This window comes from Salarias fasciatus, chromosome 14 (genome assembly GCF_902148845.1).
Source record: "Salarias fasciatus chromosome 14, fSalaFa1.1, whole genome shotgun sequence".
Classification (NCBI taxonomy): domain Eukaryota; kingdom Metazoa; phylum Chordata; class Actinopteri; order Blenniiformes; family Blenniidae; genus Salarias; species Salarias fasciatus.
The window spans coordinates 32,643,647-32,671,233 of NC_043758.1; the positions used below are offsets into that span (position 1 = coordinate 32,643,647).

Genomic DNA, 27,587 nt, shown 5'->3' on the forward strand with positions numbered 1-27,587 from the left:
GGATAGAAATACAAGACTGTGTGTGTGTGTGTGTGTGTGTGTGTGTGTGTGTGTGTGTGTGTGTGTGTGTGTGTGTGTGTGTGTGTGTGTGCTCTTGGGACATAAGTTTTAAAGGACAATAATATTTTGGGGATGATTTGAATGAAGTGGGGACTTTAGCTTGTGTGCTTCAAACTGTGGAAATGATTTGTTGTCTCTTTAGTGGACTTCTTGTCTTCTACTGCACTGGTGCTACAAGGCAAGGGTGTCCAACATGAGGCCTGTGGGTCAAAATCAGCCTGCAAGCGGTTCTGATCTGGCCCAGCATCGCAAAACAAATTGTCAAAATTTCAAATAAAACGCTGGCATTTTTTCAAAAGATATATCTGTATTTTTAAAGTAACCTCAAAGGCATGCTGTCAGGGTGAGTTTATAAAAGCATGCAGAGTGTAACGGCGAGTGGCGGTAAAGTCTTTAATTTTCTTCTTTGTAAAGTTTGCATGTTCTCCTGGTATTTCCTGTAAGCGAGTGACTTTTTGTGCTTCGCTGTCGCCTCAGATCGACTCCAGTTTCCCACAATCCGAACTCGGACAGTGCGGGTACATTAATTGATGGTGCGTAATGAGAAAACTGTTTTTGTGAGCTTAACATTAAGATGAATTATTTATCGCACAATAAAAAATAATGTGCAACAGTCTAGACTGACCATACTTACCATCCTTTTACTATTAATTCACATCCTAAAATTGCCACTGGCCGGATCTCATTCTAATTTAATACACAAGTGGGAACGTCTGCCTTGAGACAGGTGAAGGCTGAACTCTCCAGTTGTACTTTGGTGAAATTCTGATGATCAGGAGAAAAAGTAATTACCTACTGAGAGATTGTTTTAATGGAGTTTCTGCTTTTGGGGTTAGGGTGCAGTGGAAAGTGATGGGACAAATATTAGAAAGCTGAAAGGAGATGTATCAAATCTGCATCACATTATTTATAAAATACATTACACTATATTTTTAGTTTTAGCAAGTTTGAGTCTGAGAGAGTCAGGAGCAGAGTTGCAATCTTATTTTTCTCCCTGACAATAGGAGAAAGTATTTTCCAAAGCGTTCCACATTCATGTCGTATTAATGCAGTTGACCTAGTTTGGTTAGTTACCAATGCATCAAGCGAAATGTTTATTGTGCAGCATCCGCGCTATGTATGCCTGCACATCTACAGATTATTACTCCTATCTTTGATCATGTTGACGACGGTAGCTCAACAGCGGTTGTGCTGCAATACAGTGGTAATATGTGATAAACTGTGATCAAACCCTGCAAAATGAATAAAGAAAACACACTCTGTTTACTTAAATTAGTTAGTTTGTTTACCATTAATTAGAAAGTAATGAATAAGTTACAGCTCTCCCGCTGTGAAGACACTTGTAGGCATTATTAGGACTCTGCACTATCCAAAACCACATCTTTATTGATTTGCTTTTATTTTGCATTTCAGCTTTTATGCACAGACTTAAAGTATAATACGAGCAGGATTGTGACTGAGGTCTGAGTTTTCAGATAATGACCGCTCTTTTTATTTTACTGCTCAACACTTTTGCTGAAGTACGCAATAGTGATGAGGAAAAATGATGCATATATTGAATAAAGTGATGCTGCTTCAGCTTGAGTTCAGTCTTCAAGCTTTAAAGTCTACAAAGTGTTCGACACCCCTGCTCTGCGCTCTGTTAGGTTAACATTTCAGTTTGACTGAAATCTGTCAGTCTCAGTTCAATAGGGAGCGCTCCAGGTCGGCTTATGGGCTCACCCTCGTGAAGAAGCATACTTACCCCCATCCACTGATTGATCATAACATCTCAAGGTTAATGAAGGATTATAAAACTATACCACTCAAATCAGTATGTGCGAAACTGGTTTAGTGCGGCCCGCAGCTGGCGAGCGTATCCCCAAACCACTTTAATTGATCCCTTTCCTCCACGGTGTCTTGGTTAGCATATTTAGGGGTTTGAACATGAATGTCACGTCTGTCATCGGAGACCGGAAGCAGTCAGGAGTCATCCCATGTCTGAGCCGCCTTTGTAGGACAACGCAAATTATCAGCGGCCATCAGACTCCCATCTGGCTCTGTTTGCACTGACTCTTCAAACTCAGCTGGCGCGGGACCCCCAGAGTGTCCCCAGTGTCAAAGAAAGACACATGAAAAGAATAAAAATGCTGTCAGACAGTAAGAGTACCACCCACCGGTTAGAAATCCCAGAGCGGCTCGTACAGAAGACTTCCCGGGAGTCTTAATAATGTTCAAGGTTTTAAAGGAAAGTGTCTCTCAGCTTGTGGAAAATAGAAAATAGAATACATGCGTAGATATATATTCCAGTATTTCAGGAGATGTGTTCCAGAACAATGAAGCATGCTGTATGTGTGTTATCAGAAGCTGCAAAGCATCACGAGTAAATGATCACTTTGGGTGTGAAAATAGATCTTCTGCTACATCAGTGCTGCAGAACATCAGTCCAGATGTGCACTAAAGCAGACCAACAATTGACAGGAACCTGTAATAATACAGTAAAACCTGGACAGATTTTCATTTCTTGTTTCTTTTCTTGAGAAAAACACAACTGAAACTGCAAAAAAAAAAAAAAAAAAAAACAATTTCAGATTGACATTCCTGCACATATGGAGGAATAGGCGACTGTTTCTGTTCTCAGAAGAGTTATTCCAAAAAATTTGGTTCGGCCTAATATGTCCTATAGCGCTGCAGTCGATCCGCCGGTGCGTTCTGACTGGGGAAGTGTTGTGCTTGTGTCTAAGAATCTGATACACTGGTACGTAACCTCAGCGGGATTACTCGCAGCATGGCCATATAAGGCCAGAGCCCCCGGTTTATCCATCTAATGTTGGCAGTAACTGGAAGGGTCAGGCAGCCCGCGGTTCTCTCCGGCTTCTCGGAACAGTGGAAAGTTGCTCAGCCACTCGTGATGTCTGCCTTTTATCTCACTCTAGTTGGGCTAATGTTTAGCGGGGGATAGGCCGTAGGAGGAGAGAGAGCCATTAGGAGGAAGTGGTCGGAGGAAATAAAAGGTAGTGGGAGTGACGGGGGCTGTGGCTTTTAAGAAACCATTTTATAAACATAGACAGCCGGTGCAATAACACTGAGCGCTGCGACGGGGGGAGAGGGAGCGGGAGGGGAAGGCACGGCGGCAAAATGTGCCATTTCATTATGGTAGATACATGTAGTGGTTGAGAAGAGCAGCGGCAACGGTTATTCAGTCTGACCTGAGAGAAGAGAGTGACTGATGTTCATACCTCAGCACCGAGAGGAGAAACACAGCGTTCACTCTGCAGGTTGAACAGACTGATGACGCACCGTAAGAGGGCTGTTCTCACAGACCGGTGGCTGTCTAGTGAGACAAAATGCATTTTCGCAAAAAATAAAATAAAAATGGGGGAAAATTCGGAGTGTGCGGCTCGGACGGCCCTCACTGGTGTCAGGGCTTTGCAAAGATGTGCAAATGACTCATAGTAGAGTCAGCTGTGGACTCGCAAACTCAGTGGGAGAGCTGTGCAAAGGCGTGAGTCTCCAGCAGCCCGTTGCTGTGATCTCACCCGGGGAGTGACCACAAACAAGCTGCTGCACTTTCATTTAACGCCTTGGCATTGGTCGAGAATGAAAGGATCGCCCGTAGCAGCAGAACCCACACTGTTCTCTGCAGTGGAGTCCCGTCCGCACGCCAGCCGCCGAGTTCCCACTGATATCAATCCTCTGGATCCAGGACGCTCCAGAGGGTGTAACAGGATTACAGTAATCTGATTACACAAAAGATGAAGGTACTTCAACTTTAGAATTATTAAATTAGAAATGCGTCTTATATGGGGCTCCATAATGACAAAGGAGACAAAAAAAAATCTAGATTTATACAAACTATATTTAAATCTGTGGGGATTTTTTGGGAAGGTTGACTGTTTTTTCTCTTGATTTATTTCATTTTAATTTATGAGGAAATAAATCAGGATTTAAAAGAATGAAGTGGGAGGCAAACCTATAAATACTTAGAGCTAATAATGAAAGAATACATAAAGAGCTACCAGGATGTCTGAAATTAAAAGCGTTTAGCATTTCTATTTTCTTTTTGCTTGAAAAACGCTGCATGATTTGATCCGTGATTGAACTTTCAACTTTTCCAGTCAATCTGAAGTTCCCTGCTGCTAACAGCCACTCAATCATAAATACAATGCGATTTGCAAAAAATAAAAATGGGACCTGAAAAGAAAACGCTCCAACATTTGGGACAACACCAGTGAGTTCAAGATCATTGAACCAAATGTAAAAATAATGCGAGTTACAGCTGATTGTTCGGCTCAATGAACAGGACACATTAAAGCCTCATAGAGAATGAATAACTCTCAATATCAGTGCGTCTGTTTGTCCCACCTCCCGGTCTGATTAATTAACAGCAGGCCACTTGTCTTGGCAGTGTCACGTTTTGCTTTTAATTAATGATTTGCATAATGCCGGGGAGATGAAGGGGGTGAGGAGAAGAGGCGAGGGTGTCAAAACACATGAAATATCCTCCGCTGTTCAGCCGCTAATTGCGCGTGTAGGTGGTCTCTTACCTTCGCGGCGCCGATTTGCTCCTTCCGAAATTTTTCCAGGGGAGTAATCAAAACATCATCTGCATTCTGAATCTGAAACACATATTGAGGAAGAGACAAGCGAAACAGACACATGTCAGCCCGGATGAGAGATGTGATCCCGTTCATTTTAACTCTGAATAATTCCAAATGACTTATCAGAAAAAAAGAGAAAGTATCACAAAAAAACCTTATCTGACACGGATACGGTTTCTTCACAGAGCGTTTGCTTGACAAATCTGTCAAACAGGAAATTATAGCGGGGATTCATCCAGCTTGAGTCACATACAGTGGAAATACACGAGGAGGATAGAGCAATCGGGTTCATTAATATCTCTTAAAGCTGTGACAATGAACAATGCGTCGACTCCGAGGGCCGAAAATGAGCACAGCAGAGATACGAGATCGAGCACTCAACAATGGTCCTCCGAGGCAGCGCGAAATCCACCCTTTTTATGTGAGCTGTGAAGCACTCCGCTGAAATACGGTGCAGAACGGCAGGCGAGGGACTTCCTGCAATGCATTTGCATTTTTTCGAGGTATTTCTCTGCATGCTGGTGACCTCTCCCCCCGTCATGACCGGAGTTAAAAAAAAAAAAAGGTCCTTCCAGGAGCCGCTCCTCCGTTTTCATTCCACACAGAGCCTGATAAGGGGGGAGATATATCGTGCCAATTACAGTATTCGCTCGATCCTTGAGGGTGAGCGGTTGGGAAAAGGGTGCCATTAAGGTTGCTGGTGAATTTCTGGTGGATGGGCTTCTCACCCGGCGAGATCAGATGACATGAGGCCGACGGAGCGGCTCGATGGGAGGCGCTGTCACAAATGACATGGCTCTCAGCTTGATTTAGGGTGTTATTCTGCGGGGTGAGTGTATGTGATAAACTAGAGGCTGAGCAGTATAATACATCTATGATACCAGCACTAATTCAGCGCTGTTGCGCTCTATCAGCTCCGCAGCCACGGTCCCCACAAACACACACTTTGTGAGCATGGATTTTGTTTTGAACCATTAATCACGGCGTATTTTCATTGTCCAAAAATAACCCTGTCAGCTCCATCACGCAGCCAGAATGAGTGACTTCAAAGGAAGCTACAATCTCTCCCAGCCCGCATTGTTTTCCTCTTCCTTTCATGCGCGCTGATGTGGGATGTTGCAAGCTTGTAGAGTGAATCTATAGCTTTGTAGTAATAATGCGCTTTAATTACACCATGAATACCCACTCCTTCAAATATACACAGATCCTCTACAGCCCAAACAAAACCAGTATTTTGACAGATTACGACGGCTACACTACAGCACTATTCCAAATATTTACAATCTGATTTTGAAATCTCAAAGTACACACCGATCAGCCGTAATATTATAACCACACGCCTCATGCAGTTTAAGTCTTCCGCTTTTGCTGCTAAAACCTGATTCAGTGAAGAAGTTGGGAGATTGGGCTTGTACTCCATCGTGTGTGTGAGTCAGTCCTGGCTCCCTCTCACCGGTCCGACACTTATCCGTCCTGGTAGCACTTACAAAACCCCACGAGAGCTGCAGTTCTGGAGATGGTCTGACCCAGTCATTTAGTCTTCACAAGCCGCCCCTTGTAAAACCAGTGGAACTCCTGAAAAGGCCATTTTTCTCTCCACGTTCATCCATCTATCCATCCATATTCTACACTATTTTAGTTCAGGGTTGCACGAGTCGCCAGTCCATCACAAGGAAAACACAGAGACAATCAGCCACATACCCCCACATTCACATCTAAAAGCGCCAGTTTCTGGAAACCCATGCATGCTCAGAACAGGCAAACTTTACATAGAAAGACCTTCAAGCAAGGATTCAATAAATTCATCAACTGTGATTTTCATACAATTTGCACCTATGCTAAAGTTAGATTCACCAATTAACATGCTATATCAGTGGTGCCAAACATAAGGCGCACTCGAGAAGAGGCTCAGATTCGGTCGTCCAATCCACTGAGTCTCAGAGAACATACTGATTTTCTAGAACAAATTTCTACAGAGTAGCAGACACAATACAACGCTGAGACCTGAGCTGAGATATGGCACATATGACTGTGTTACATTTGGTACTATATAAATAAAGCTGAATTGAAATAAATTTAATATTGGTGATGCTGAAAACTAGCTACCTCCTTACAATCAAGCTAGCCTCAAAGCCATGCTGTCGGGATGAGTTTGTAAACGCAAAAATAATGCAACCGACACAGGAGGAGTCTTCTGGGTATTTCACTGTATTTTACATCCGAATTAAAGTGGCTTTATGTTAAGATAATAGTCGTTTCCTATAATAATTGTTTGTTTTTGTGAAAAGAGACTTTTCATCACCGATCCACTCAAGATGAAACTGGATTGTACTGGACGGCGAACTGAAACGTGTTTGACACCCATCAACTGTATATGACATCCCTGTGCTGAAGGAAACATGTGGAAAGAAAGGTTGAGCACCAAACTGCAAGGAATAAGGCTAAACAGACCCCCAAAACACACACACACACACACACACACACACACACACACACACACACACACAAAAACGTTGTGCTTTTGCTTGAAAACATTGTCATGTGAACAAGGCCTTGATTTCATGTGTTGCTGGTCATAATGTTTTGGCTGGAGACCAGTGTGTCAAATTGAGGCAACCAGCAGATTTATGATGGTGGTAAAATTTGAAACATGACTTCAATCACTGATATCCCAGACGTGAACTGAACCGTTGTTTGTAATATTTTTGGCAGGTTGGGCAAACAGTTCAGGCCGGACTGCAGCAAACTGTAGCAGGGAGTTGAGAAATGTGCAGAAAATAATAATAATAATAAAAAAAAGTATTCAGCTCACAGCGTGGAGGACTTATAGGCTGTGCCGCTGAAGTCTGGGTGCCTGACACCGCGGGGCACAGTCGCAATCCACTGTCGGCTTTTTTCTTTAGCTCCATCTGTACATTTAGCATCACTGTCACACTGCAGAATTAATTTGGAGACAATAAAACATCTAAATGGGCGGGAAACTTTGTGAGAGCGGCGTGCGCAGTAGTTTAGGTTACAGTGAGCGGTAAATAATGAGATTTCAGACGCTTATGAATAATCAGTTTTGCTCGTCGGCTGACAGGTGCACCGTTGCATAACACTCATTTATGCGTCTATCAAGACAAAGCTTTCTGCAATGTTCTGGCAAGGACATGTTTGCAATGCACTACGCTGAGAGGTGGCTGGACTAATGACACATTTATTGATTAGTCCACTATTGACAAGTGACTAGTGTAGAATTAGGTCTGTTCTTAGTGTTACAAATTTAAAAAACAGACTGACTTGCTATTTAATATTTGAGAAACGTTAATTGAAATTAAAAAAAAAGCATTTCTTTTCTTGCTGTGCTAGAATTATATCAGATATTATTAACTCTACACATTCACAAGTCACAACGCATGCGAGTAACAACTCGCTTGACGAAGATATCTGAAATAACACACCTTGAAGCGATGGTTTTAACCTCGTGTCATGTTGCTGGTGGATGCATGCACAAGTGGATTCGCATATAACCACTCTGAGATTTTAATACGAGCCATCATCGGACGGGGTTCAAAGGCATAAGGAAGCGAGCGCTTCACTCGGATAATTCGAGGCAATTTGGCTACGAGTGACACTCCAGCGAAAGTGTGGAGGACATACGATGGTCATCAAATCTGGCTGTTCTAATCGTCCAGTCATATTGAAGCCATCATGTTATCAACTGTGTCAACAGCAAGAATTATGCTGCTCTGCCAGTGTGATAAAGTCATTTCCTCCGCCTTATCTCACACGCTTTCAGCCTAATTGAAGCAAGTGGTATTACCCATGCTTTAAATATAGATTTTTTTCCCCTCTTTCTTTCTATTAGCTTTTTTCATTTTGTGCTAAATGGACAGGACAATTAAATATACAGCAGTACTTGTGGCCTTGGAGATTAAACACGGGGAACATATAAAACTGAGTAAAAGGAAGAAGAAAACCTGTTCTGGATAGGCATGTCTAGAAACTACAAGGAAACTACACAATATTGTAAAAACATGTGTATCTCCAGGCTTCTTCAGGGTTGTTCCTGCCTTTATCCTGAAATAAATCAAGTGAAGTTCACCTGCTGATTTCTAGTCAGCTTCTCACCCCAAATTACCAATACCTGACTCCAAACTCAACCCTGCTGGTGCCAAGTCCAGTCAACACAGATGAGAAATCAGCACGCCGCCATTTGAAACATTTACATCAGGTTTGATTATTAATTTCCAATAAGCCAATTCAGATATTCATACTTGAAGGAGGCCAACTTATTTAAGACTCAATGGATTACTTTCAAACTGGCGTGGTGCCGAATGCCCTCGGCAACCGCCTCCCTCAACAGGATTAAATCCATATGAGCGAGCACAGTGTGATGCTTGAAAGGATGCAATAGTGCTAAGCAATTTCATTACCAGATAGGGGGAGGAATGTCAATGCGCTATATTTCCCTTGCTCCTGCTTTTACCAGTCCAAATATCAAGCAGATCAAAAGCGTTACGCAGAGGTTAATATGCAACGACAGTCCCGAATGCCACCAAGGCCCGGATCAAATTGAATAGTACAAAGTGTACAATTTGAAATTTGCCCCAATCAAAACTATCTGCAGAATTGGTATAAATGGGGATATCTTCTCTGAATAGTTCAGGGACACATTATCTTTCTCAGTGTCTTTCAACTATTCATGTAAAAGTCCTGAACTCATAAAACTGTTCATTTTCACAGCTTCTCCAAACTCCTCTGCCATCCTCGGACTTTCAGCTGTGATTGAAAGGGACTAGCGATCATTTCTGGTTTTGATCATGCTTCAGCCATTAAAGTTTGAAGGATTCTTTCTTTCAGCAACAATTCTGAAATTCACTGTATTTCAAAAATGTCAAAAATCTGTGAAATTTGCAATCTTTCATCCTCTTTTTGGCAAAAATTGTACAGAAAAACTAAAATTATATTGGAGAAGTTTTAAGATTGAAGGTTTTTATAATACCGTTATAAAACAACAAAATTCATTTCAACCACTTCTGATTAGCAGCATTAAAGGATAGGTTATCTAAAGAAACATTAAATTCAGGTTAACAATATATCTCCATAACAATCGAAGTATCGAAAAAAGAGAGAATAGAAATAGAACATGAATGAAATGTCGACAATGAATAGAAATGTCAAACAGAGATTTGGACATTCTATAAATTAATGTTTTACCTGTTTTTTGTTTCCTTCAGAAACTCAGACATAAACATTCTTATTGATTAATCAGACAAATAAAACAATACTAGAATTTCATGCACTGACCTAATGGAAAAACAGGAGAAGATATACTTCTAATGTATGCATTTCTCTCCTATGATGACAATCTATAATAATCTATGTAAATAAATAATTAAATCAATGTATATTTTATGAGTATACACATTTTCTTAAATAGACACACATAGAAATACATATATCTTGTTCAAAGATGTAGGACCAAGAAAAACTTATTTAATCCCACTACTTCTCCAACATTCAATGATCAAATGTTGTTACTGTCCTTGTAATGCATACATGACACACAGCACAAAAATCAATTCTCACTACTTTACTTCAAAAATGCAATGGTAACACTGGTCAATGCATTCTTTTATGTAATAGCAGTGAGATTTATAAAGCTGGTTTTATTTGAAGTATATTTGTTCAATTGGTGAAAAGGAGAACCTGGCATTACTTCAAATATATTAATGCAATCAAATTAGTTATTATTGCTAACAATTGCATTTAAATTGTCAAAGGGATTTATGGGAAAAAAAAGTAGAAACGGTACTGATGCATGGTGATTTAAAATACTCAAACTTGGACTAAAATGGCCTCACCGCTACCGCGCTGGAAAAGTTTGTAACTATCAAGGTAACTATCAACCCATCAAGGCTACGTTCACTTCCTCATTACATGTTTAGAGAATCTGAGACTCACCCAGCTAGGGACATGGTTTTTTTCCTCTACTTCGACTGGCTTTCACCAGTCCGGTAAAAATAATAGAAGCTGTACAATAATACAACAGTCCTGTGAAGCTACATTTCAACGGTTCTGCATCCTGAAGTCTTCATGTAAATGTTTGCTGTAGATATTTCAGGTGAAGGTGTACCTCCATCCATCAGCTGACGGATGTTGTGTGTGACCACCTGACAGGTTTAGTCAGATGAAGACCAACCTTGGTACGAGTGCCGCCGCATTATGAACTGTGGTCTCCGCCAAGCTAATGTCCCCTAAAATCTGATGCAGGTTGAAGTTTAGTCGAAGTTCGAACACAGCAAAGACCAAAGAGTTAATTACAGATCAAACCCAACAGGAGACAGACCACAGGGGCTTTGAGTTCCGGCAGCAGATGGTAATTCATGTGCATCACGGTGAAGTCCCTGCTGCTCTTTTCAGGTTCTTTTCTTTCTATAAGATGACGATGCCCCTTAAGTACCCCAGTATTGTCTACAATGAACTCACATGGATGAAAAAGCACTTAGCTCAGCATGCTTGCAGCATTTATCTTGGAGAACATGTTATTGTCTTAAATCATGTTATTAAGTTCTATAGCATGTTCTTTTGTTACAGTTTAGTTCAAAATAGCACTTGAAAAGAAACTGATTACAAAGAAAATCACACCTGAATGGAAGGTTTTCTCTCTTTTTTTTTTCTAACTTGGACCCAAACCTTCAAACCACAGTTGGCCTCAAATACTAAAGATGCTTCTTTCATACAGAAACCCGTTGGGGTCTTTCAGATGTCTTACACTGGCTTGATCGTTAATACATCCAGTAGAGAGCAGCGCACGGTGTTGGTAACATTTCTAATCCAGACATCAATGAAACGGGTTCAAAACAGCTAAAATAGGTATTATTGCATTGTAGAAAACTTAAAATTTAGTCTCAGGAGATAATCTGTTCCCAGATGTTTTTTGTTTTTAAGCCATTCAGATTGTTGTCTGTGGTCTTCTTTGTTCATTTTGCTGGTCAAACTCCAGCGTTTTGGCACCACACTGCCCCCACAGGTCTCAGTGGTGTTACTCTGTCTGTCATGCAACCACAAACTCCTGGAACACGAACCGAGTTACTCAGAGAATGAATGCAGGAAGCGGACAGAGTATCTGTCTGTGTGTTTACTGTTTGTTCAAATCGTATTTGAGCCTTTAAGGTGTCAGTAGACTAATGTGCAGGTAATGATAATTCATAAGTTGGTTTAGAAATACATTACACACATTGAACAACTGCTAAGAATGTGCTGTACTGATTCTCTTTATGTTTTTGGCTATTCGGACAACAAGTTTCAGATCGCAGCTGAAAGTTTTGACGGCAAAACTGTCCAGTAAATCTGCTGAGGTGAAAATCCTTTTGTCAGCTCCCAGTGAACCACAGTTTCAGAGCAGAGAGTGAAGTGTGCTATTTCCTGGTCTTCAGACTTATACTACAGCAACTTTGGCTGAGAGTCCAGGAAACCATGTGTTTGACAACCTGGAAACAGATATTTATCATGAGCTTAAACCACACACCTGAGGCTCTTAGTTTTCAAGTGTTTTTGACCATAAACCACAATTTTAAATCCGGCTGTTTGTCTGATGATGGCACCAGATGAAAATCTCCAGTATCATTTATGCTCCCTCCAGTATTTGCTGAAGCTTATTTAGATCTGGGAGAATCATCTGTTTGGTGTTTCTGCTGGAAAGTCCTTAAAATACTCAAACCTGGATTAAAATGGCCTCACCGCTAGCGCGATGGAAAAATTTGTAGCTATCCCATCCAGGTTGTGTTCGCTTTCTCATTACATGTTTACAGAATCCGAGACTCACCCAGCTGGGGACGTACTTTTTTTTCCCCTCCTTCGACTGGCTTTCACCAGTCCGGTAAAAATAATACAAGCTGGTGCCCTTAGTTTTATACTATAAAGACAGGCAAGACATGCTGGACCAGGTTAAAAAAAGACAAGTTTACACGAGTTGGTTTTGCTCACAGTACTAACAGTCCTGAGAAGCTACATTTCAACGCTTCTACATCCTAAAGTCTTCATGTAAGTGTTTGCTGTAGGTATTTCAGGTTAGGGCTGCACGATTTTGACAAAAAACCTAATTGCGATTTTTCTGACCAATGTTGCGATTGCGATTCGATTTGCGATTTTCACATTTTATACTTTCAAATGCAGAAAACTGATAAAATTACGGTCGAAAAATTCTTGTTACTTTTACATGGTCTTGCTCAAGTTGACACATAAAATAACACACAATGTAAACTAACTTGACAAAGCTTCAGGCAGCGGCAGCCGAGATGCCACCATGCATGTCCGCATCACGTTTGGAAAAAAAGAGTGCGTTGTTTTAATGAAATAAATAACAAAATTACCAAAACCCAATGCTGTCGAAATTGTAATTCAATACTGGTCTTGCTTGCATGGTTCACAGAAAATGAGTTAGACAACAGTTCTTAAGGTGAAATAAATGGAAATAAAAACCAGAACCGCAAATAGGCACCACTCAGAAACCAGCTTCAACTCACAAAAAAAAAAAAAAAAAAACTCGCCAGCCTCTAAAGAAAAAGTTAAAAAAAAATTAATACTTATTGCTGTAATTATTCTTAGATCACAATCAGTTTCGTAATACTACCCTGGCTCATATTCCCTCACATTCTTGGGGTGGCACTTCATGTTTTCATGGAGAGAGATGATGCGCTGTCGGGCGATCGGGTGAGAAAGAGAATAACCTACGACTTGTCGACGTTTCTATTAATTGTGTAGTGGTGTTGGTACAAATTAGACATGTTTCCTCTCGATCTGGCTACTGCACGGTGACACCACCTACATTTGGCTCGCTTTTACTCCACGTCGTTTTTTTCAAACCCAAAGTAAGTCCAAACAACTGAACTGCAGTTCTTTTTTTAATACCGACTGCTCCACACCCTCTTCTGTTGCCATCTCAGCCATTTTCACACTGTGAATGAGTCACACTGAAAACTTTTTGCTCCTCACGACACCGCAAAGTACAAGTGCAGAGTTTGTTGTTAGCAACATGATGGTAGTTAGCGGCAGCGGTGCAGTGCATACATACTTGTTTTCTATTGTCATTTTTGATCGGACAGGTCTGGCACTCAAATGCCTCGAAAAACCTCAGCCCTGTGCGGTTCGGTGGAGCTAACTAGCGGTAAACTAGCGCGGCTGCCAGCTGGAGGCAGTGCGGAGTGATATGAAGGGAGAGAAAATAGTGCCAAGCGTTTACGAGGTCTGACTTTTTGTGGGACAACGGTTTTGTGATGCAAATATATCACTCTTTCGAATACATATTGGTTTGAGAAGAAAAAGGCTTTATTTTTGGGACCCCAGCAAACTTGCCAGACTACTTTCGTCTGGACCAAAACTGGACAGGATCTCCGCTCACTGGATGCTGTCGGGGGTAAGTCTGTGTGAATGCACAACACTGCTGACAGGGATGCCATACAGATTCATGTCAAAAAATACCGAACTATCCCTTTAAAACCTCAATTTCGGTGAGGTGTCGGTTAATCCTGCAGCCCTATTTCAGGTGAAGGTTCACCTCCATCCATCAGCTGACGGATGTTGTGTGTGACCACCTGACAGGTTTAGTCAGATGAAGACCAACCTTGGTACGAGTGCCGCCGCATTATGAACTGTGGTCTCCGCCAAGCTAATGTCCCCTAAAATCTGATGCAGGTTGAAGTTTAGTCGAAGTTCGAACACAGCACAGACCAAAGAGTTAATTACAGATCAAACCCAACAGGAGACAGACCACAGGGGCTTTCATTTCCGGCAGCAGATGGTAATTCATGTGCATCACGGTGAAGTCCCTGCTGCTCTTTTCAGGTTCTTTTCTTTCTATAAGATGACGATGCCCCTTAAGTACCCCAGTATTGTCTACAATGAACTCACATGGATGAAAAAGCACTTAGCTCAGCATGCTTGCAGCATTTATCTTGGAGAACATGTTATTGTCTTAAATCATGTTATTAAGTTCTATAGCATGTTCTTTAGTTACAATTTAGTTCAAAATAGCACTTGAAAAGAAACTTATTACAAAGAAAATCACACCTGAATGGAAGCTTTTCTCTCTTTTTTTTTCTAACTTGGACCCAAACCTTCAGACCACAGTTGGCCTCAAATACTAAAGATGCTTCTTTCATACAGAAACCCGTTGGGGTCTTTCAGATGTCTTACACTGGCTTGATCGTTAATACATCCAGTAGAGAGCAGCGAACGGTGTTGGTAACATTTCTAATCCAGACATCAATGAAACGGGTTCAAAACAGCTAAAATAGGTATTATTGCATTGTAGAAAACTTAAAATTTAGTCTCAGGAGATAATCTGTTCCCAGATGTTTTTTGTTTTTAAGCCATTCAGATTGTAATGTCTGTGGTCTTCTTTGTTCATTTTGCTGGTCAAACTCCAGCGTTTTGGCACCACACTGCCCCCACAGGTCTCAGTGGTGTTACTCTGTCTGTCATGCAACCACAAACTCCTGGAACACGAACCGAGTTACTCAGAGAATGAATGCAGGAAGCGGACAGAGTATCTGTCTGTGTGTTTACTGTTTGTTCAAATCGTATTTGAGCCTTTAAGGTGTCAGTAGACTAATGTGCAGGTAATGATAATTCATAAGTTGGTTTAGAAATACATTACACACATTGAACAACTGCTAAGAATGTGCTGTACTGATTCTCTTTATGTTTTTGGCTATTCGGACAACAAGTTTCAGATCGCAGCTGAAAGTTTTGACGGCAAAACTGTCCAGTAAATCTGCTGAGGTGAAAATCCTTTTGTCAGCTCCCAGTGAACCACAGTTTCAGAGCAGAGAGTGAAGTGTGCTATTTCCTGGTCTTCAGACTTATACTACAGCAACTTTGGCTGAGAGTCCAGGAAACCATGTGTTTGACAACCTGGAAACAGATATTTATCATGAGCTTAAACCACACACCTGAGGCTCTTAGTTTTCAAGTGTTTTTGACCATAAACCACAATTTTAAATCCGGCTGTTTGTCTGATGATGGCACCAGATGAAAATCTCCAGTATCATCTATGCTCCCTCCAGTATTTGCTGAAGCTTATTTAGATCTGGGAGAATCATCTGTTTGGTGTTTCTGCTGGAAAGTCCTTAAAATACTCAAACCTGGATTAAAATGGCCTCACCGCTAGCGCGATGGAAAAATTTGTAACTATCCCATCCAGGTTGTGTTCGCTTTCTCATTACATGTTTACAGAATCCGAGACTCACCCAGCTGGGGACGTACTTTTTCTTCCCTCTCCTTCGACTGGCTTTCACCAGTCCGGTAAAAATAATACAAGCTGATGCCCTTAGTTTTATACTATAAAGACACTGACAGGCAAGACATGCTGGACCAGGTTAAAAAAAGACAAGTTTACACGAGTTGGTTTTGCTCACAGTACTAACAGTCCTGAGAAGCTACATTTCAACGCTTCTACATCCTAAAGTCTTCATGTAAGTGTTTGCTGTAGGTATTTCAGGTTAGGGCTGCACGATTTTGACAAAAAACCTAATTGCGATTTTTCTGACCAATGTTGCGATTGCGATTCGATTTGCGATTTTCACATTTTATACTTTCAAATGCAGAAAACTGATAAAATTACGGTCGAAAAATTCTTGTTACTTTTACATGGTCTTGCTCAAGTTGACACATAAAATAACACACAATGTAAACTAACTTGACAAAGCTTCAGGCAGCGGCAGCCGAGATGCCATCATGCATGTCCGCGTCACGTTTGGAAAAAAAGAGTGCGTTGTTTTAATGAAATAAATAACAAAATAACCAAAACCCAATGCTGTCGAAATCGTAATTCAATACTGGTCTTGCTTGCATGCTTCACAGAAAATGACTTAGACAACAGTTCTTAAGGTGAAATAAATGGAAATAAAAACCAGAACCGCAAATAGGCACCACTCAGAAACCAGCTTCAACTCGCAAAAAAAAAACAAAAAAAAACTCGCCAGCCTCTAAAGAAAAAGGATAAAAAAAATTAATACTTATTGCTGTAATTATTCTTAGATCACAATCAGTTTAGTAATACTACCCTGGCTCATATTCCCTCACATTCTTGGGGTGGCGCTTCATGTTTTCATGGAGAGAGATGAGCGCATCCACATGTGCTGGATGATGCGCTCTCGGGCGATCGGGTGAGAAAGAGAATAACCTACGACTTGTCGACGTTTCTGTTAATTGTGTAGTGGTGTTGGTACAAATTAGACATGTTTCCTCTCGAACTGGCTACTGCACGGTGACACAACCTACATTTGGCTCGCTTTTACTCCACGTCGTTTTTTTCAAACCCAAAGTAAGTCCAAACAACTGAACTACAGTTCTTTTTTAATACCGACTGCTCCACACGCTCTTCTGTTGCCATCTCAGCCATTTTCACACTGTGAATGAGTCACAATGAAAACTTTTTGCTCCTCACGACACCGCAAAGTACACATGCAGAGTTTGTTGTTAGCAACATGATGGTAGTTAGCGGCAGCGGTGCAGTGCATACATACTTGCTTTCTATTGTCATTTTTGATCGGACAGGTCTGGCACTCAAATGCCTCGAAAAACCTCAGCCCTGTGCGGTTTGGTGGAGCTAACTAGCGGTAAACTAGCGCGGCTGCCAGCTGGAGGCAGTGCAGAGTGATATGAAGGGAGAGAAAATAGTGCCAAGCGTTTACGAGGTCTGACTTTTTGTGGGACAACGGTTTTGTGATGCAAATATATCACTCTTTCGAACACATATTGGTTTGAGAAGAAAAAGGCTTTATTTTTGGGACCCCAGCAAACTTGCCGGACTGCTTTCGTCCGGACCAAAACTGGACAGGATCTCCGCTCACTGGATGCTGTCGGGGGTAAGTCTGTGGGAATGCACAACACTGCTGATGGGGATGCCATACAGATTCATGTCAAAAAATACCGAACTATCCCTTTAAAACCTCAATTTCGATGAGGTGTCGGTTAATCCTGCAGCCCTATTTCAGGTGAAGGTTTACCTCCATCCATCAAGTGACGGATGTTGTGTGTGACCACCTGACAGGTTTAGTCAGATGAAGACCAACCTTGGTACGAGTGCCGCCGCGTTATGAACTGTGGTCTCCGCCAAGCTAATGTCCCCTAAAATCTGATGCAGGTTGAAGTTTAGTCGAAGTTTGAACACAGCAAAGACCAAAGAGTTAATTACAGATCAAACCCAACAGGAGACAGACCACAGGGGCTTTGAGTTCCGGCAGCAGATGGTAATTCATGTGCGTCACGGTGAAGTCCCTGCTGCTCTTTTCAGGTTCTTTTCTTTCTATAAGAATAAGTATAAGTGGTATAAGTACCTCCTAAGTACCGCAATATTATCTACAATGAACTCACATGGATGAAAAAGCACTTAGCTCAGCATGCTTGCAGCATTTATCTTGGAGAACATGTTATTGTCTTAAATCATGTTATTAAGTTCTATAGCATGTTCTTTAGTTACAATTTAGTTCAAAATAGCACTTGAAAAGAAACTTATTACAAAGAAAATCACACCTGAATGGAAGCTTTTCTCTCTTTTTTTTTCTAACTTGGACCCAAACCTTCAGACCACAGTTGGCCTCAAATACTAAAGATGCTTCTTTCATACAGAAACCCGTTGGGGTCTTTCAGATGTCTTACACTGGCTTGATCGTTAATACATCCAGTAGAGAGCAGCGAACGGTGTTGGTAACATTTCTAATCCAGACATCAATGAAACGGGTTCAAAACAGCTAAAATAGGTATTATTGCATTGTAGAAAACTTAAAATTTAGTCTCAGGAGATAATCTGTTCCCAGATGTTTTTTGTTTTTAAGCCATTCAGATTGTAATGTCTGTGGTCTTCTTTGTTCATTTTGCTGGTCAAACTCCAGCGTTTTGGCACCACACTGCCCCCACAGGTCTCAGTGGTGTTACTCTGTCTGTCATGCAACCACAAACTCCTGGAACACGAACCGAGTTACTCAGAGAATGAATGCAGGAAGCGGACAGAGTATCTGTCTGTGTGTTTACTGTTTGTTCAAATCGTATTTGAGCCTTTAAGGTGTCAGTAGACTAATGTGCAGGTAATGATAATTCATAAGTTGGTTTAGAAATACATTACACACATTGAACAACTGCTAAGAATGTGCTGTACTGATTCTCTTTATGTTTTTGGCTATTCGGACAACAAGTTTCAGATCGCAGCTGAAAGTTTTGACGGCAAAACTGTCCAGTAAATCTGCTGAGGTGAAAATCCTTTTGTCAGCTCCCAGTGAACCACAGTTTCAGAGCAGAGAGTGAAGTGTGCTATTTCCTGGTCTTCAGACTTATACTACAGCAACTTTGGCTGAGAGTCCAGGAAACCATGTGTTTGACAACCTGGAAACAGATATTTATCATGAGCTTAAACCACACACCTGAGGCTCTTAGTTTTCAAGTGTTTTTGACCATAAACCACAATTTTAAATCCGGCTGTTTGTCTGATGATGGCACCAGATGAAAATCTCCAGTATCATCTATGCTCCCTCCAGTATTTGCTGAAGCTTATTTAGATCTGGGAGAATCATCTGTTTGGTGTTTCTGCTGGAAAGTCCTTAAAATACTCAAACCTGGATTAAAATGGCCTCACCGCTAGCGCGATGGAAAAATTTGTAACTATCCCATCCAGGTTGTGTTCGCTTTCTCATTACATGTTTACAGAATCCGAGACTCACCCAGCTGGGGACGTACTTTTTCTTCCCTCTCCTTCGACTGGCTTTCACCAGTCCGGTAAAAATAATACAAGCTGATGCCCTTAGTTTTATACTATAAAGACACTGACAGGCAAGACATGCTGGACCAGGTTAAAAAAAGACAAGTTTACACGAGTTGGTTTTGCTCACAGTACTAACAGTCCTGAGAAGCTACATTTCAACGCTTCTACATCCTAAAGTCTTCATGTAAGTGTTTGCTGTAGGTATTTCAGGTTAGGGCTGCACGATTTTGACAAAAAACCTAATTGCGATTTTTCTGACCAATGTTGCGATTGCGATTCGATTTGCGATTTTCACATTTTATACTTTCAAATGCAGAAAACTGATAAAATTACGGTCGAAAAATTCTTGTTACTTTTACATGGTCTTGCTCAAGTTGACACATAAAATAACACACAATGTAAACTAACTTGACAAAGCTTCAGGCAGCGGCAGCCGAGATGCCATCATGCATGTCCGCGTCACGTTTGGAAAAAAAGAGTGCGTTGTTTTAATGAAATAAATAACAAAATAACCAAAACCCAATGCTGTCGAAATCGTAATTCAATACTGGTCTTGCTTGCATGCTTCACAGAAAATGACTTAGACAACAGTTCTTAAGGTGAAATAAATGGAAATAAAAACCAGAACCGCAAATAGGCACCACTCAGAAACCAGCTTCAACTCGCAAAAAAAAACAAAAAAAAACTCGCCAGCCTCTAAAGAAAAAGGATAAAAAAAATTAATACTTATTGCTGTAATTATTCTTAGATCACAATCAGTTTAGTAATACTACCCTGGCTCATATTCCCTCACATTCTTGGGGTGGCGCTTCATGTTTTCATGGAGAGAGATGAGCGCATCCACATGTGCTGGATGATGCGCTCTCGGGCGATCGGGTGAGAAAGAGAATAACCTACGACTTGTCGACGTTTCTGTTAATTGTGTAGTGGTGTTGGTACAAATTAGACATGTTTCCTCTCGAACTGGCTACTGCACGGTGACACAACCTACATTTGGCTCGCTTTTACTCCACGTCGTTTTTTTCAAACCCAAAGTAAGTCCAAACAACTGAACTACAGTTCTTTTTTAATACCGACTGCTCCACACGCTCTTCTGTTGCCATCTCAGCCATTTTCACACTGTGAATGAGTCACAATGAAAACTTTTTGCTCCTCACGACACCGCAAAGTACACATGCAGAGTTTGTTGTTAGCAACATGATGGTAGTTAGCGGCAGCGGTGCAGTGCATACATACTTGCTTTCTATTGTCATTTTTGATCGGACAGGTCTGGCACTCAAATGCCTCGAAAAACCTCAGCCCTGTGCGGTTTGGTGGAGCTAACTAGCGGTAAACTAGCGCGGCTGCCAGCTGGAGGCAGTGCAGAGTGATATGAAGGGAGAGAAAATAGTGCCAAGCGTTTACGAGGTCTGACTTTTTGTGGGACAACGGTTTTGTGATGCAAATATATCACTCTTTCGAACACATATTGGTTTGAGAAGAAAAAGGCTTTATTTTTGGGACCCCAGCAAACTTGCCGGACTGCTTTCGTCCGGACCAAAACTGGACAGGATCTCCGCTCACTGGATGCTGTCGGGGGTAAGTCTGTGGGAATGCACAACACTGCTGATGGGGATGCCATACAGATTCATGTCAAAAAATACCGAACTATCCCTTTAAAACCTCAATTTCGATGAGGTGTCGGTTAATCCTGCAGCCCTATTTCAGGTGAAGGTTTACCTCCATCCATCAAGTGACGGATGTTGTGTGTGACCACCTGACAGGTTTAGTCAGATGAAGACCAACCTTGGTACGAGTGCCGCCGCGTTATGAACTGTGGTCTCCGCCAAGCTAATGTCCCCTAAAATCTGATGCAGGTTGAAGTTTAGTCGAAGTTTGAACACAGCAAAGACCAAAGAGTTAATTACAGATCAAACCCAACAGGAGACAGACCACAGGGGCTTTGAGTTCCGGCAGCAGATGGTAATTCATGTGCGTCACGGTGAAGTCCCTGCTGCTCTTTTCAGGTTCTTTTCTTTCTATAAGAATAAGTATAAGTGGTATAAGTACCTCCTAAGTACCGCAATATTATCTACAATGAACTCACATGGATGAAAAAGCACTTAGCTCAGCATGCATGCAGCATTTATGTTGGAGAACATGTTATTGTCTTTAATCATGTTATTAAGTTCTATAGCATGTTCTTTTGTTACAACTTAGTTCAAAATAGCAGGTGAAAAAATTACAAAGAAAATCACACCTGAATGGAAGCTTTTCTCTCTTTTTTTATGGAGCAAAGCGTTAATCCAGACAGGCACGGAGCCAATCTGCTGGCCGAGCTCACACTGATATGCATAAAGGAGTGGCCTTAGATCAGCTGATCTATTGGGCATGTATTTAAACTGCCCCAGTCTACCTGAGTGTCTGGCAGTCATCTGCACGCTGCTCTTGGTCCTGCCTGCTTCATCGATCTCCATGTTGTCCTCTGCTTTGCTGTTTGTGCTGCATCTTACCTTGCTGCTCGGTGTGTCGACTCCTGGCCATGGTGTCGATCCATGGCGGGTTGATCGCTTTTCCGAGCCTCGTTCTCAGCCGTCCGAGGTCGGGGATGCTTCTTGGGATAGGGGCCCCGTTGCTGCCCGGCGCAGCGCCCATCTGGCGGTCTGGCTGTCTTCTCTCCCCAGCAAATTTGCGGGGAAGAGGAGGGGCATGTCTCGGGGCTCTGCGACTCCTGCCACGGCTGCTGGGCAGACGCGAGCCCCCGCTCCTGCCTACGTCGCTCCAGGGGCCAGCCTGGTCTTTCTGCTCTGTCCAACATCCAGGTTTCGATTGGAAGTGTGGGCTCCGGGGTCCAGGCTCTGGAGTCCAGCTCCACTCCACCGACAGATGCCTGTTTCCTGGTTTGGCTGGCCCGTCCTCCTCTGGCTCGAGGATGGGTCCTGGCTTCTGCTCCGTCCGTGGGTCAGACTCCAGGTGACATTGTCCTGGCAACCATCGACGGCATCACCCTCCCGTGAAGGACTCTGGGAAATGCAGCTCCTGTTTCCGCCGGCGCTCCATTCATTCTTCCAGCTGCTGCGATCTCTCCCAGCTGAGAAGCCACATTCTCGCAGGTAATGTTATTAATCTTGTTGAAACCCTGCTGTGCTCAAAGCTCTTTTGGCATTTTGCAGAATTCAAAATTTGGTCTCAGGAGATAATCTGTTGCCTGATGTTTTCGTTTTTAAGCTGTTCAGACTGTTATGTCTGTGGTCTTCTTTGATCATTTTGCTGGTCACATGCCAACTTTTGGGCACCACACTGCCCCCACAGGTCTCAGTGGTGTTACTCTGTCTGTCATGCAACCACAAACTCCTGAAACACGAACCGAGTTACTCAGAGAATGAATGCAGAAAGCAGAAAAAAAGGCTCCGTCTGTATCTGTGTATTTACTGTTTGTGTCATATCCTGTATCTCTGTGGCCAGATGGGGGCGCTCCGGGTCAGTTTTGTCCATTTTTGCATGCCCTATCTCACCTGTTTCTGTCTGCTTCTCATGCTCTCCTGCCTTATCTCCTGCCTCGTTTTCGCCCTAATGTGTTGCACCTGTCTTCCCCCCAATTTAAAAGAATACTCTGAAGATTTTGGACCCACGCCCTATCCCTATCATTTACAAAGTGAGATAAGCTCATAAATACCTTTTTTGTGTCAGTTCGTCCAGTGCCTGGCTAACAGCTGTTAGCATCGTAGTTAGCTTAGCTCAACTATGGCAGGTGAAGAGGAGACAGAGCCAGACTGAGAAAGTGGACAAAATCCTCCTTCCAGTGTTCCAGGGGACGGCATATTAGCACACGAAGTAAATCCGAATGGTTATAAAACTTTTCAAAAGACGTGTTTTCTTTTCAGTCCCTTAAAATAGCGTTTTGATACACACAGATCTGCACAAGCATAGTGCGCTGCGGAAGGTTATACCAGGCACACAGCGGCTGAGTCTATGCTTCTACTGCTGTGCTCCGGTATATCCGCATGCGCAGTTCTGTGTGTATCAAAACATTATTTTAACGGATTGAAAAGAAAACACGTCTTTTAAAATGCTCTACAGTATAACCATTCAGATTTACTTCACATGCTAATACGCCATCCCCTGGACCACTGGAAGGAGTATTTTGTCCACTTTCTCAGTCTGGCTCTGTCTCCTCTTCACCTGCTGTAGTTGAGCTAAGCTAACTTCGATGCTAACAGCTGGGAGCCATCCACTGGACGAACAGACACAAAAAAGGTATTTATGAGCTTATCTCACTCTGCAAATGATCGGGATAGGGTGTGGGTCCAAAATCTTCGGAGTATTCCTTCAAGCCTTCTTCTTTACTTGCTTGTCCCTGTCGGTGCCTTGTGGGTCTGTCTGCATGTTTCTGTTTCCCGTGCCTACACCAGCTCAACCCTGCCCTGAGATCCTTGTGTCTTGAGAATAAAGGAGTTTCTGATCAACCTGTGCTGCCAGCGTGTGGGTCCTTCCACCCCTGCACCATGACAGTTTGTTCATATCATATTTTGGCCTTTGAGGTGTCGGTAGACAGGTAATGAAAATTCATAAACTGGTTTAAAAATACATTACACACATTGAACAACTGCTAAAAATGTGCTGTACTGATTCTGAAGGTCAGGATCTCTTTGTGTTTTTGGCTATTCAGACAACAATAAGTTTCAGGTCGTGTTTCAGATAAGTTTCAGGTGGGCGAAGCTGGAGAGGTTGTTTATGGAAGTGTGGGACCAGCTCATCACCGAAATGACTTTCAGCTGCTTTTTTCTCCGTCATAATTTAAGTGGCGTCCTAGCTGATTGTCAGCGCTGGATCAGTACATCTTCTCTTGTGTGTCAGATGCGCTTTGTACGTTCAGCATTTGTTGTACCCGCGCTTACTTTGTTCTCCTTGTCCTCAGTCTGGAGACCTGCTCTGGTTGCCGCCTCCCCTAGCCGCCCGCCTGCTCCAGACTGACACCTAGTTCTGACCCTGGACTGCCCCTGAGCCTTGCCCCGGATCATCTCGGATCTGTTAACCTCTCGACCCGCCGCCTGGACTCTTCGACCTCTGATTCTTTGAATAAACCAGTTCAGATCACTCCCGTCTCGTCTCCTTGTGATGTCTGCTCCTGAGCCTCCGTACCGAACCGTAACAAAACCATGTGCGCTTGATAACCTCGAAACAGCTATTTATCATGAGCATAAACCATGCGTCGGAGGCTCTTAGTTTTCAAGTGTTTTTACCATAAACTACAATTTTAATTTCGACTTTTTGTCTGATGATGGCACCAGATGAAAATCTTCAGTGCCATTTCTGTTCCCTCCAGCTGAAGTTGCCGACTGTTCCTGCTGGAAAGTACTGAGATTATCAGTGTCAGTCTGTGCTGTCCTTAAACACAGTGCTAATTCATGTCATATTTTTAGACACAAACAGGATGAACGTGGAATAAACTTAACATATATATACAGTTGTGTTGCCCTGAAGGCAGTTGTTTTCTATAATAAGTTCATGTGATTAAAAAATGGTTGAATATGTTTAAAAATGTTTAAAAAATTGTTAAAAAAGTGTAAATATTGATTCAGAGATGTTCTTTGTGCAAATTTCATCATTATTTATGCATGTTGTATAAAAATACAGAGAAATAATTGTACTTCCGGTTTTGTCGCATCACGTCCGGTTCCCCCCGCAACTTCCGGTTCCCGTTTCGATCTCAAACGACGCATGCGGAGCTGAGCAACATGTCTGTGATGATCTGATGCCATCCACTTTGAATCTTGAGCAAGGCAATGCCGTAAGTGTGTGAATTTATTGTCATATGGCTTCACTATTATATTTTTGTGTTATTTCATGATGATGAGAAGATTTGTGCAGAGCTGATGCTCTTTCTTTTGTGATGCATTTGTTGAAGGGAATGTTCTTGTATTTTGTAGTTTTCACCGACTGGAGAGAAAATTAAAGCTTCAAAACGTCCCCTGTGGTCCTGGTTCTTCTCTGGCGGTTTAACTCGGTGTCATATCGATGACGCTACAACAGTGTTAAAAAGAACACCTGTTTTCCATACTCTAACTCAGGGTTTCCCAACCCTGGTCCTCGGGGAACACTATCCTGCATGTTTTGGATGTTTCCCTCTTCCAACACACCTGATCCAAATGATCAGGATTGTTACTAGACTTCTGCAGAGCTTGATAACGAGCTGGTCATGTGAATCAGGTGTGTTGGAAGAGGGAAAGATCCAAAACATGCAGGATAGTGTTCCCTGAGGACCAGGGTTGGGAAACCCTGCTCTAACTTCAATGCTTAGGATTTGCAACAATGTCTTTATTGGACTTTACAAAATGTTTCACAGAGCTTGTGGGGAAGAAAAAAAAAAGCGAAATATTTGGGTTACCTTCTACTCTCACACACCCGTAGCTGATGATCACTGCAACGTTCAACCACAAAGTGCTCTACCTCACCGGTTACAGTATGTAAGTCCATAACGACGTATTAAATCATTTTTACCAGCTTTTTTCCGCTCTGTTGTGACAGTGAGGAGCACCTAAACACACCTCAAGCCCGGCTTCCACCCCACAAATCAACCAAACTACTTCTTATGCTGCCGCGCAACAAACAGCGTTTCTCCTTCCTGTTGGCTGAGGAGGCGTCATAAAAGCCTGCTGCTCGGTCACCACAGCACCATCACTCAACGCAAAGAGAATATTTTTTCTCTGCAGTTTCACCCGAACGTGGCTCCAGGCAGAGAAGAGTTCTGGAAAAAGGCAAACCGGGCTTTGACAAGTAGGTGTTTTCTTTTTTTCCCCCCACTCCTTTTCTTTTATCAGACTGCTTGCCAGGTGAAGTCTAGTGCCAACTTCGACAATTTATGAAAAGCTTCTTATGGAAGCAGGACAAAATCATTTTAACACCTTGAAAGAAAAATAGTAAGAACTGTGGCATTATAATTCAAATGAACCAGCCATCCACCTTCTATATTGCTGTTATATAAAGTAGAGCCATAGTGAGATGATTCTAACTGTGACAATGTCTGAGGACTTAGAATTTGTCAATAATATCTATGCAATTTGACTTTGAGTTCTGCTGACGTACCGTTGCAGTCATGTTCAGAAGTTACATATCTCTGTATAAATATCCACAACTCTATTCTACACACGGTCCCGGTGCTGCTCATTCACCCAATTTCCGTGATCTTAGAAAAAAAAAACCCACTGATGTGGTTGTGCATCACTTAAGAATCCTTCTGACTTTATCACAGGGATAACTGGCGTTGGGGGCCGAGTGTTCATGGCAGCGTCTCTTTTTGATCCTTCCATGTCGACTCTTCCTGTCGTTGTGAAGCAGAATTCACCAAGTCTTAAACCAGTGATGTGTGGTGAGAAATTAAAGAAAGATCTTCACTGCTTTAATGGAGAAAATGAAGACAGGCAGAATGTAGACTGCAGACAGACAATCCCTCCACTGGAAGAATGTGCAGCCACACTGTGAAGAATGACAGCGAATGGCGGCGCTGCCAGTCAGATGGAGGACAATAGGATATCATTCAACCTGAGACTGTGATTCTGACAAGGTTTGAGACGATAACACAGCTCCTCAGGAGAAATGTCCCTTCACCTCACTTTGTTCAAGGTGGTTTTCCATTTTAATATTTGAACCTGATCACACAGGTTTACATTTCGTTTGTCAATTCATCAATCATTACACAGAAAGAAGCAGTCGGGAACGCGCTCAGTGGAAGAAAACCAAACTGCGAAGAAAGAATTCACACAGAAAGGCCCCTGAAGCCCGGACTTATGAAAGCCAACCTCTACGCAACCACTTTCTATTTCAACATTCATTTATTTTCTCTCTGGCTAACTTGGCACAAACATGTTTACAATACATTTTTAAACGTTGGAGCAGGCTTGTTGGAGCAGATTAAGATATGAAGAGTGCCACGCCTCACTTCACCTTAAAATCCACATTAATAGATTTTTAAAGGTTTAAATCAGGCTTTTCTTGCAGAGTAGCCAACAAAAGTTAAATAAAATACTCTTCATCTTTGCCTTCAGCTGGAAAAGTCCAATCACATTAATCTGTCTATTTAATCACGAATACACTCACAAAGGTTGAGTGTCCACCTTGAGATCATGACGAGGTCCCCGGGTGATAAATATTAATTTATTGATTTCGCTAAGCACACCAAAAGAGGCCTTCGTTCCTGGAAGCAATTACATTTTCCCATTTAG

The 27,587-nt window shown here is 42.2% G+C and overlaps 1 protein-coding gene across 4 annotated transcripts in view; it reads right to left on the bottom strand.

The window, feature by feature from the left end:
* Positions 1–27,587, bottom strand: part of arhgap42b (Rho GTPase activating protein 42b) — a 96,182-nt gene that overhangs the window by 26,154 nt on the left and 42,441 nt on the right. For all 4 annotated transcript variants that reach the window (XM_030108106.1, XM_030108105.1, XM_030108104.1 and 1 more), the window contains exon 4: positions 4,587–4,658. In XM_030108106.1, coding sequence (XP_029963966.1) covers positions 4,587–4,658 — 72 coding nt within the window. The remainder of the gene's footprint in view (positions 1–4,586; positions 4,659–27,587) is intronic.